Source organism: Dunckerocampus dactyliophorus, chromosome 9 (assembly GCF_027744805.1).
Source record: "Dunckerocampus dactyliophorus isolate RoL2022-P2 chromosome 9, RoL_Ddac_1.1, whole genome shotgun sequence".
Lineage (NCBI taxonomy): Eukaryota > Metazoa > Chordata > Actinopteri > Syngnathiformes > Syngnathidae > Dunckerocampus > Dunckerocampus dactyliophorus.
The window spans coordinates 7,906,779-7,919,028 of NC_072827.1; the positions used below are offsets into that span (position 1 = coordinate 7,906,779).

The following is a 12,250-nucleotide window of genomic DNA, read 5'->3' on the forward strand; positions in this document are numbered from 1 at the left end:
ATTCCATTAAATATTTGAACGTCATTTTTGACTTGATGTTCACGACCCACCCAGAATGCGCCCGTCACCCGCAACCTAAAACTTTATTCATTGTTTTCTTTCTTCTTCATAATAGTACAACTTAAAAAAAAAAGTTTCTATTTAATATTTCAACTTTATGCTACTAATATTACAAGATTATTCTTGTAAAATTGTGGCTTTTTTTGTGGTTATAATATAACTTTTTTTCTCGTGATATTTTTACTTTATTCTCATAAAATTACAGCGTTTTTTTTCCATTTCTGCTGTACTTTTTTCCCCACAACTGTCTTCTTGTAAATTTTCATCTTGTAATTGTTTATTCTTTCCCCGTCATATTTTGACTTTATTCTTGTAACATTATAACATTTTCCACAACCTATTTTTCCAAAAATTACAAATGTATTTTTTTTGGTTTGTTTTTCATAATATTACGACTTTAAAATAATAAATATGCTACTAAAATGATGTGGTTTTTTTCTCATAATATTCCGACATTATGAGGAAAAATTGCATTCTTTAGACCAGCGGTGTCCAAAGTACACATTTTAAAATGTAATTTGGCAAGAAAACAACACAAAACAAATAACGACAGCAAAAATGGAAATGGGAAAATCAGTGGTCCTTTTACGAGAATAAAGTCAAACTATTAAGAGAAAAAAGTTGCCATCTAAACTGAGTCGTAATTTTAACATTCTCGTAAAATTGCGACTCTCGTTAGATTACGAGGATAAAGTCAAAATATTAAGAGAAAAAAGTTGTCATCTCACTACAGTCCAAATTTTACAGGAGTAACGTTGTAATATTATGCTCGAAAAATTACAACTCTCGTTAGGTGATCACTTTTTTCTCTTAATATTTCGACTTTATTCTCGTAAAATGACTGCTGATTTTTCAATTTTTTGCTGTCGTTTGTTTCCTTGTTCAATTATATTTGAACATGTGTACTTGGCACACCCCGTCTAAAGAGCGCAATTTAAAACAGCTGCACGTGTGCGCATGCGTACTAAGTGTTCAGTCTGGCCGTGCGCGAGGGAGGCGGCCTAAGCAGTAATGGAGCCGTGGCAGATTTTCTGCTTCTTCAAGCTTCTCCAGGAAAGTGTACATTTACTACATTGCTACCGTGTCCAACAGAGTCCCATTGCTTACCAAAGTCTACTTTCACATATTACAAATACATATTCAATCCACATTTAAACGACAGCTTCGTTTTGAAGGGCGAGCGGTTAGCTAAAGTAGCTATGCTGCACTACATGGTATTGTTGTCATGTAAACGAGCCTCACATTGTATTTCACAGGTTGGAAATCCGATGAGACCTTAAACTCTCTGCTTGCTGCTGAAAAAAAATCTCCAAATTAGCCTTCATGTCATTAGTGTCACCACTTTATTATTTTACAATTTCCCACACTGCTGTGCTAGCAGCTCCAGTTTGTGGATACTGTAATCGTGGGAAAATAATGACAGTTATCAGTCGCACCCACCAAGTGCCCATAAAAATGTGTCCTCTGTTCTGGAAGATGATAATTATTGGTTGTACCGCCATTATCATTGTTGATAGAGGAAGTCTTGAAGCATTTTTTTCCCCCACTAAAGTAATAATCCCGGGGAAATCACTTCAAATTGGCCTATTTTAGGGAGAGGGGGGTGGGCAGCAAGGGGACCACTTTTGGTTATATTTGAGAGATTCTTTAAATTCAGGCAGCACACTGGCATCTGTGCACATCATGCTCTCACAGTGGGTGTTTTCTTTTTTGTTTTGCTTTTTTTGCAACTCGCTTGGTCCTTATTTGAGTCCAATGATGTAATTGGGCTGCTAATGACAGCGCGGGAATTTAATGAGTTATTCAGGTGGGAGATGGAGGCAGCAGCAGCCCGGCGATGCTTCGGCTCCGTGCACCACTGCAGCCTGCAAGACGAGCCCAAAATGATCATCTCCGCCTGGATACACTTTGCTGCTTCTTCTTCTTCTTCTTCATTTTTAAGCACGTGCATCCTCTCTGCATGGATTCATCTCCCCCTGATCTCCCCAGTAAGTCCTTTCTTGACTACTTTTGGTTACATGCAGCACATTTGTTTGTATTTTCATATGCGTGCATGATTAATGCTGCAACTTTGAGGGGTAAGTACGGTACTCCCGTAAGGCTAGTGCATGCACGGTAGCTTGCGTGGCCTCTCACACCCCTCCTCCTCCATCCATCCTCACCAATAAAGGTTTCTGTGACACATAAAAAAAATGCAGACGATGAAAAAATGTGGGGGCAAAAAATGACCAAAATTAACCTTGCACAAATTGCATAGTTTTTTTATTTCAAAGAAAAAAAATCTATCATAAATATATTAGCCTGGGATGCAGGCTGCTGCAGGTGGAAGTGGTAAACATATGACTAATTAATGGCCTGCTTATGAAAATTGAACTCATGTTATGCTAATAAAGCACAGTGGGAGCTTTAATTAAAGTGACGCTCATCATCGAACCGGTCAGCTTCGTGAGACCGAAAATGGGTTCTTTTCTCCTCATCGTTATTAATATAAGGCATAAAAGCACACATTCTTACTTACAATACAATGCCATTTGAAAAATATAATTTTACTGCGCAAGTATAGCATATGTTTAGTGTTATTAAGTGGACTGGAGGGCTTATATCATGAGATTATATGAAATGATAACAGTGTCTATATTCCTACACAGCAGTAATCATAATGTGTCATTAATAACGATGCTGGTAATGATCATTTGGACCTGAGGTTCAGTGCTCTTTCTCCCCTTGAGCAGGTTGCTCCGAGACGGGCCAATTGGCTGGCCTCGTGGAACGAGTGGACCAATCAGCGGTCGCCTGTGATGAATATTCATGAGTGCCAGATTCAAACCTTTGGGGGAGTTTATCTCGGTCTCCAGCATCATACCTGGGACTTTTCACGGGCACAAACTGCATTTTCTTATGAATGGACGGAGAAAAAAGCGGTTCGACTTAAATTGGGAGCCCTCCTGGTCTGGACTCAAACAACAAAAGCCGGAGGAGGACGGGAGCCGCCGGAAGAGATGACAATGACTACCATCCCAGAAAGTCTGAACAGTCCCGCCTCAGGAAAAAGCGTTTTCATGGAGTTTGGACCTCCGAGTCAGCAAATGTCTCCGTCCTCCATGTCCCACGGACACTACCCGGTACACTGTTTACATTCTGCAGGCCACGGCCAGCACGACAGCTATAGCCCGGGCCCGAACTTCCCCCGAACCCTAGCCTACCCGTACATCAACTCGGTGGGCAACCATTCCAGCAGTCCGTACCTCGGCACGGTCCAAACGTACCAGAACAGCACGGCACTGCCTCAGACCCGGTTAGAGGATGCAGGTAAGACGAGCCAGATGTTGCACTGATCATTATTTACCGCGTAACACCATAAACAATGTTTGCAATTAAGGGTAATTACTGACAAAGTAGACGCTTCTATTGGCTGCTTGCCTCCACATTCATTCATTCTTTCTTTCTTTTATTTTTAATAATCTCTCACAGCGCCAGAAGCAGGCAAGAACACGGTGGTCGAAGGCGGAGAGGTTCGCTTCAACGGGAAAGGGAAAAAGATCCGAAAACCCAGAACCATCTACTCCAGTTTACAACTTCAAGCTCTCAACAGGAGATTTCAGCAAACCCAGTATTTGGCCTTACCGGAGAGAGCCGAGCTCGCAGCGTCTCTGGGACTCACCCAGACACAGGCAAGTTCATCTTTATTATGATTATTATTATTATTTGGACATTTGTTAATTGGGTTTTAAGACCTATATCATTTAATATGACAATCAAGTGTCAAATTGTTATTATTATTATTATTTACCTCACAAAAACAATCGTTGATATTGTTTTACTGTACATATTATAATATTATTTTATTTATATTCATATTATTGTACAATGTAAAACACCTGTGATAAAAATCTATTTTTAAGTGAGTTGCTGTCACCATTCCTCCATCACAGCAACATGTTATTATATGTATTTTGTTTAAATGTATTTATGATTGTCGTTTCCATTTGTATGTACATTAAATTACATTTATTCCAAAAAGGGAAAATACGTTTTAAAATGAGCTGCTGCCAGTGTGTTGTTATTGTTATTGGGTAGCTCACAAAAACCATCAATAGTAATTATTTTTTATTCACATATTATGTATTAATTTGCGTTTTTGTATCATTTAAAACACGTGTAATATGATCCCAGTTTCCAGTGTGGTGGCCATACGTGTGTCCTGCGTAAAACGTGCGTAAAAATGCCAAAGTCTCCAGTTCCTCTAACCGGATGTCATCTGTTTACAGGTGAAGATTTGGTTTCAAAATAAGAGGTCGAAGTTCAAGAAACTGATGAAGCAGGGCGGGGGCACGATTGACACGAACGCTTTGGCCAGTGGCCGTGGACTCTCCAGCGGTTCCCCCACCGTGTCTCCCGTCTGGAGCACGCCGACCGCCGTGAAGACGTCGGTGGGCACGAGCGGGTCTTACATCCCGGCCTACACGTCGTGGTACCCCGGTACGCACCAGGAGTCTATGCAACAGTCCGCCCAGCTCATGTGAACTCACAAGTCGACTGGAGGGGGGTGGGGGGCATTGTGGACACGTCATGATGCACAACACCGACTGTGAGTCCACCTCATACCGGAACCAGACCGTGAAGAAAAAGCTGAGACACTTGAACGAGGAGCTTATTTCACATCCGGATCATTTCCCATTTTTTGGCTGCTCTTTATCATCACTTCTATATTTCAGAGCAATGCTGTTTTCACGCAGCGGGCTACAATACATCACCTGTTTGTTTCTTGCGTTGCCATGGTGATCGCTGTGCATCCACGAGGAGACTTTTCCTTCCTTGCACCAAATATTGATCACATTGACGCACGTGTTATCATAGAGCCTATTGTACAAAGCCTAAAGTGTTGTTTATGTGCTTATTATTTAAGTTAAATTATTGGGACACGTTTTGTTTCGCTTCTGTTGAGGCCAGTCTTGTGTTGGTTTGTGTGTTTAAATGAGACAACGTTGTGCTGTTGTTGCTGCACTAACGCAATTTTTTCCTTGCAATGACCACGTGCGAAGAGAAAAGGGAAGTTCTGAAGCTGCTCCACAAACGAACGCGAAATCCCCCCCCCCAACCCCCCAACATGAGACGAGCAGCTCGTTTTTGTCACTGTATTTTGTAGATTCATTTTTTTTAAGAAAGAAAGAAAGAAAGAAAGAAAGATGTTTTGTGCTTTACTGGCTGTGAAAGGTTTTAGGCTTATTGCTGTATGTGTTTTAGTCCACATAGAAAAGATTTACTTTTGTATTGATCTCTTTAATTTATTGGCTCTACATATGTACATAATGTGCACAATTTCACAAAGCAGTAAAAGGATTTAAATTATGTGAAGAAGCTTGTGTGAGATGCGCTCTTTCAGACTCCCAACAATGACGCCAACACTCTGCACTGCATGCATGGCACGCTCGTGTCATTTACGCCATTTTATTTGTGCTGCGGCTGCCAAGGGCAGTGATGCAGGTTTTATTGAAGAATTGTTCCGTGCAAGGCCCCAAAAACTAGAAGAACCCGCTTTTTAATTCACAAAACTCACTAAAAACACGACTTTCACAGTGCAAAAGCACACCAAATCATGTATAAATAATAATGCTATTTATTCTATATAACCGATGCCCTTTTGTCATCCACGTTTGCGCAAAAGTACCACCCTCGTGGCCCACCAAGTATCATTTAGGACATTATATTCCTTGTATGTTAAATCACCCACCAGTGTGGGCAATATGCAGCATATAACAAAAACAAATTAAGCATAATCCAAATAAATATATTACTATTAAAGTTAAGTGTCTTCTAGAATAATCAATAGGCCTACTGCAATTATAATTACATGAAAATGACTGTAATTCATTATTGTAGCATTTCATACATTTTAATTGTCGTATATTATATTATATTATATTATATGATATTATATTGAATTATATTATATTATATTAATAATGTGATTTTATTATTGATTTTCTGTTGTAGTTTGTATATTATTTGTTGAAAAAAAAAAGCCTGCATGACAATAACAATACATTTTCATCTAATTATTATCATACAGTCTCCTGTAGAGATGTTTTTGTCAGAATAAAAACAAATTTATGAGGTGAAAATAAATTACAATGCAAAATAATTAGTACAGCAGGTGCAATTGCATGAAAATATATCATTATTATTATTGTTATACAGTCTTTATTATGAACATATTTGCACATTACTTTTAATAAATAAGAATGAAAAGAAAAGAAAATGAAAGGGATTGAATTAAAATATATTTAGTATGAGATAATGTTCGCATGATCATTATTGCCACTGCTGTTTTTTATTATCGTCATGTCCAGCATCATTTAGGTTGCATGGTTTATCATTCAAATACAGTCAATTAGGAACATGCCGTACATTTGGAAATTAGATATATTATATTAAATAGATAATAAATACGTATTAAATACAGTATGTTCATGATGTCGATAAATATGAAGTCAATGCAAACATTTATATTTTCTATGAATTATGATGAATAATGAATGAACTGCAGTATATCGTATTTTTTGCAGCATTTATGGAAGTGCGGTGCTTTTTCTTCTTTGTCTGTTAAAAAAACACACACACACACACACACGCACACAAAACGTGTGTGTCGTAAATGTGCACAGCACGCCTCCACTGACAATCGACGTGTGTTCCGATCGCATAAAGAATTGTTCTGTTGTGCGCAACATAAATTTGTCTACTTCTGGACCCAGAAAGGCGCAGCTGCTCATCCAAGAGGGTCAGCGTTATTTCGTTGTATTCTCTCCTTGATTATACGCGCCGAGCCCATCAAACCCGCCATAATTACTGTAATTTCGCCCTTATTTATTCTAATGCAGTTCCCTTCTCTGGGGTAATTATGAGCAATTTCTCTCTGTCTCTCTCTTTCGCTCTCTTTCGCTCCCTTTCTCTCGGAGGATCTTTTTTGGCGCTGACAAAAGAGACCCAGCTCTGAAAGAAATGTGCTGCTGCAAAAACAGGAGGAGGAAAAATGGCGAAATAGGTGAGCTGCCACTCCGTCAGGGCTGGCTTTGGACGTGTGCAGTGTGAGGTGCTGCAAATTGCTTGCAGGTGGAGGAGGCTGCAGCAGAAGCGAGCACACACACACACACACACACACCCCCACACACACACACACACACATGCATGCAAGAACAATTTCATATTTACACATGCTAAAATGCAGTGAGAAACAAATGCATGCTTGAGTGATGTGAAATGACCCACCTTTAAGCTGCACGTGACAGGCAAAAAACCCATACAAAAGACACGAAAAAATAATAACAATACGTCCCCCGTGCATGTCGTGGTGTCAGCTCCTGCAGCAGAAATCCGAATATGACTGAAAATGTCTGCTTTATTCCCCTCTTTATAGCAGATGGGGAGAAAAATGCAGATTATTAGCATAAATGTTTACTCCTCATTACGCTGATGACACTGTGCACTCGAGGTCTTCATAATCTTTGGGGGTGGGTGGTGGTGGTGGTGGTGGTCGGGGAAATTATGAGTAATTTTTCCCCCCTGAAAATTTAAAGCAGCAGTTATGGTGCAATTCAGGCTAATTCCGCGTAGGCTGCTCGCGGATATAATTGTGCCTGCAAGTCAAGCTGCTGGGCTAAAAACTCAACTCTATCTGCTGCCATTCCCATTATTTATTATTGTGTGCATTGCGGGACAAATTGTTGATGCCGGATTGTCTTGAGTTAAGTCACACCCCGTATTAGGAGGTCTTAAATTCTGATGGTAATTGCGGGTATTCGGGGGAAATGAGCGTGCACGTGGCATTTTGCAAGTTGCGCTGGAGAAAGGTGAAAATGCGTGGCCACAACTTTAGGTACACCTGCAGCAAAATACTTCTCAGAGACGTTTGCATGCGGGGCACATATGAGCAAGATATTCGAAACAGACATGCACCGCCACAACAATGTCAGTGTCAGTAAAAATGAGCATGATATGATATGATATGATATGATATGATATGATATGATATATGATATGATATGATATGATATGATATGATATGATATGATATGATATGATATGATATGATATGATATGATATGATATGATATGATATAGATGCGGTGTGTCTTTCTCATATTTTACCCCTTCCATGTTACCCCCTTTACAAAAACATCTGTATAAAGCACGGATGTGATGTTAAAATCGAAGTGCATGTTGGTTGGGTGACCACAATGTACCCCACAGGGCATCGCTGTACACCACGCTTCTCCTTATGATGCAAATATAATAGAAAATGTCAAAAAGTGCCTTCTTTGGCGAAACATTGATGCATTTCATTCCTCGATTTTGTGATAGCCTTCGTACAAGTGTGCAAATAATAAGCATATATTATAAATGAATACCTTTATGACAGTTTGACCACTGTGTGTGGATATTATATATATATATTTTGACATGTTACACGTGCATGTGTGTGTGACATGGATGCATGCCTACATTTCATTTTATTTATAATACAACAGCAAACATATTGGTGCAAAAACTAAAATACCCAGCAAACACAGACAGGAAGGATGCCTTCCCATGCCTTTAATAATTATAATATGTAATAATAATAATAATAATAATAATAATAATAATAATAATAATAATAATAATAATAATAATAATAATAATAATGAGTGTAGCCCTAATATGAGAGTGTGCAAAGAAATAGTGCCTGAAATTCCATGACGTTGCATCTCGTGGTTCCCCGTGCAGTTTCATCCCCAGCTGGATCGACTTTTCACCCGGTTTCTCTCTTAAATGTTGTGGTTTTATTGCAAATAACATTGCCCGATATTTTGCATCTTTTTCATCCAAACTCGTTTTCATTAAGGGCCACATCACAGCAGCTTGTAATATATATGAATGTGAATGTATCATTGCCTCGTGATGTTATTACACAATTGCCCTTGCGTTTGCTAATGATATATATTTTATTCACAAATTGATGGATTTGAAATCATAATTCAAGGTGACAAGCAGATGCTCTATTTGATAGCTAAATATGGTTGATGACCAGACATTATTATTATTATTATTATTATTATTATTATTATTATTATTATTATTATATATAATTCTGTCAAAATTGACAAAATTTACTTTTAGCATTTCTTTTTAACAACATTTACATTTTACAATTTAGTACAAGATGAAGTGATTTTTTTTGGTTTGGGCTTTGGTTTGGACATTATTTCCAGGCCATTAGTTTGACACGTGTGTTTTAAACCCTCAAAAACCCCACCTTCACTCATTTTACTCGTTTTTTTTAGATTGTATAAATATGTAGATTTTGTGTTTGTCCTGTGTTTGTCAATTTGAAACATTAACATTACAATTTTAGCAGCACCTCTTAATATGTGTGTCCCCTAAATTTGCAAGCAGCCTATAGAAATGTGCAACATCAGCTGGAATTCATAATAATAGTTAGACATGCACGATATCTTCTTTTCAAACCGGTAGCTTTCTGCTTCTCAAGACTCAGATAGACTTTTTTTATTTAACTGTAGTTTGTGCACACCTGGAGGTAAGAACAAATTAAGATTTGACCAACTGTACCTGTAGATTAGTCCTAATCAAATATCATGACATTACTGCTACCACATCACTGCTATCGGGAGAACCAGAGTATAGAGCGGAAGGAGCCACCTGCTGTGGCCCAGCAAGGTGCACTATATTCGGGCACACGCTCCGAGCAGCCGGTGTGCCGCCACGGAGGTCTCTGGCTAACCTTTTGCACTTTTCAAACGCGTTGTTTCCATCATGTTGGAGCATTTGGTACGACTAGCACGCAAAATGTCTTCATTTTTAAAGTGAATGTTTGCTGAGTGAATGTGAGTTCATGGGGAAGTTACACAGGCAGGAGGAAAAAAGGAGTGCTTGATCTGCTCACCTGCACAGTGCGGGTGAACTCGCCTCATTGGAGCGTGTTTTGAAATGATCTGCTATTTTTTAATGTACCCCGACTATATACACAGTATATATAATAATAGCATTAATGCGTTTATTGAAAAAAAAACAAAGTGAGCGTTCACAGAAACGTTTTTATTTAAATAACCATATACTGTATGAAGCACTGCTAAAAAATAAATAGGACAAAAACACAATTCATCAATTCAGGGTGATACAAGTCAATCAGATGCAGAACAATCAGTAGCTTGCGGTGGTGAATGACTTATTTTTTGCACCTTTTTAAAAAAAATAATCGTCAAAAAACGGATCAAAGCAAATAATAATATTTACAGACGTGCAGACACTTACCCGCCCTCGTGGCGATGAAGGTAACATCTGTTTTAATGTTTAATCACACAACAGAATCATGAGGTCATGTAGAAAAAGGCACCATACAGTTGACTTGTGCTACATCACTGACGCGAGGTTTGGATTTTTGCAGGAGGAAGAAAAAAGTGAAGTCCGGCTGAGTAATAATCAGAATCCTAATCATAGTAATAGTGGTTCATTCATTCATTTATCCCTGGACGTAAAGAAAATAAATAAATAGAAAAATAAGTGTTAAAAATGTGGCTCTTTGTTGCCAAAAGCTGGCAAAGGTCCATGTTTGGCTCCAACAAGATGCTTCCGCGCGTAAAAGTAGGGCACACACACACACTCGCACTCACAAATCAGCCTTTAAAAACGATGACTTTCCTCACCAGAGTCCTGTTTTCGTTTCAGAATATCGTCCCAGCGCTGATGACGGGGTTGTGGTGGAGCAGGGGGGGCTGCAGGTGGCTGCCAGAGTTCGTGTTGGAGTACCAGGAGTAGTTGGCCAAAAACGAAGACGAAGAAGAGGAGGAGGAGGAGGATGGCGCGCTGCTGATGGGTGGACTGTTGCTGCTTGGCGCTAGCGTGGAGTTTAGGCCTTGAGTCTGTGGGAAGTCCCAGGAGCTCGGCGGGGACGTGCACGGCGGGGACTCGCTGGTGGGCACGTGCTGCTCCGGAGGAATTTCTCCGTTTTTCCACAGCTTCTTGAACTTGGAGCGCCGGTTTTGAAACCAGATTTTGACCTAAAAGGGAGCACGGTGAAGACGTTACGGCGCTGATTCCACGCGTGTGGCGGTGTGTGTTGTGTGTGTGTGTGTTTGTTTGTTTGTATGTGACCCACCTGTGTCTGCGTGAGGCCCAGAGAGGCTGCCAGCTCGGCCCGCTCAGGCAGAGCCAAGTACTGGGTCTTTTGGAACCTCCTCTGGAGCGCGGCCAGTTGGAAGCTGGAATAAATGGTTCGAGGTTTTCTGACCTTCTTTGGTTTTCCATTTACCATCCGGATTTCCGGCTCACTCTCTTCTTTCTCTGCAAAGCATTTAAGCACGTTCACTCATGTGCGCAATTTGTAGGAAAACCGACAAAATGAAGCTTCTTCCATACCTGTCTCGGGAGGAGTGGGCGAGGAGTTGGGTCCGTAAGAGCTGTATCCCCCATAGGATGCGTTGAAGCCCGCCATGTCGTAAGATTTGGGGTTGTACTGCACCGCGCCAGTTCCGCTGCTGTGGTACTGGAAGGACCCCAGCGGTCCGAAGGGGGATCCGGCGCATGAGTGTCCGGGCTGCGGGCTGTGGTAGTAGCTGCTGTCCGTGGCCGTGGACACCGGCAAGGTCGGGGACTCCTGCGACTTGTGCAAGCTGTGGTAGCTGCTGGAGGTCATCTGGTTGGAGTGCATATCAGGGCTCAGGCTCTCAAAAACTCCTGTCATCTTCCTGCCCTCGGGATTTACTCGTGGAAGCTTGGCAAAGACGCGTCTACCTCGAGTGGAGGAAAAAGCATCCCCGTGTGAAAGAGAGAAGAGAAGCAAAGGAAAGAAGCGTCTCCTTCCACGGTGGCCTGTGATTATCTGCCACGGTCCGTGCAAGGAGAGCCTTTATGAGGGCGCGTGTGCGCGTCAGGCAACCAATGACTATGAGCGACGCCACTGACTACTTCCTGTTGCTTCCTCCCCGCAATTTTTTTTGTTTCACATCTCTAAAGAATCAGAAAAAGAGCCCTTTATCGTGTCAAAGCCGGGGGCCCACTCTGGCTCGGTCCATTCCCACGGCTTGTCTTCAAACAAGATGTTTGAAAAGGGAGCAGAATCTCTAAATCGCAGCCCAGACGCTCATTCTCACAACATTGACTTTTATTTTGCAAAATAAAGCGTGAGCATACA

General features: G+C 40.6%; 2 protein-coding genes across 5 annotated transcripts in view; one reads left to right on the forward strand and one right to left on the reverse strand.

Moving 5' to 3' along the window:
- The window catches only part of dlx1a (distal-less homeobox 1a), a 51,643-nt gene extending 46,189 nt beyond the window's left edge, over positions 1 to 5,454 (forward strand). For 2 of the 4 annotated variants that reach the window (XM_054787631.1, XM_054787632.1), the window contains exons 2-5: positions 1,868 to 2,048; positions 2,793 to 3,369; positions 3,532 to 3,731; positions 4,329 to 5,454. In XM_054787631.1, coding sequence (XP_054643606.1) covers positions 1,875 to 2,048; positions 2,793 to 3,369; positions 3,532 to 3,731; positions 4,329 to 4,583 — 1,206 coding nt within the window. In that variant the 5' untranslated portion in view covers positions 1,868 to 1,874 and the 3' untranslated portion in view covers positions 4,584 to 5,454. Of the gene's footprint in view, positions 1 to 996; positions 2,049 to 2,792; positions 3,370 to 3,531; positions 3,732 to 4,328 lie in introns of those variants that run through there. The other 2 variants (XM_054787630.1, XM_054787633.1) reach the window with 2 other exon arrangements.
- Positions 5,455 to 10,152: 4,698 nt separating this feature from the next.
- dlx2a (distal-less homeobox 2a) lies at positions 10,153 to 11,952 on the reverse strand. The gene is made up of 3 exons (XM_054787212.1): positions 11,476 to 11,952; positions 11,216 to 11,400; positions 10,153 to 11,117 (listed from the first exon to the last, which is right to left on the reverse strand). Exons 1-3 carry the CDS (start codon positions 11,798 to 11,800, stop codon positions 10,782 to 10,784), a joined length of 846 nt encoding a protein of 281 aa, XP_054643187.1. The 5' UTR covers positions 11,801 to 11,952; the 3' UTR covers positions 10,153 to 10,781.
- Positions 11,953 to 12,250: the final 298 nt, after the last annotated feature.

What these genes read in the sequence shown, in the direction of transcription:
- dlx2a (XM_054787212.1), bottom strand. Translation starts at nt 11,800, where the DNA reads ATGACAGGAGTTTTTGAGAGCCTGAGCCCTGATATGCACTCCAACCAG. An exon ending in GCCCACTCCTCCCGAGACAG is followed by an intron (nt 11,401 to 11,475) that starts GTATGGAAGAAG and finishes AATGCTTTGCAG; the next exon opens with AGAAAGAAGAGAGTGAGCCG. An exon ending in TGGGCCTCACGCAGACACAG is followed by an intron (nt 11,118 to 11,215) that starts GTGGGTCACATA and finishes GCTCCCTTTTAG; the next exon opens with GTCAAAATCTGGTTTCAAAA.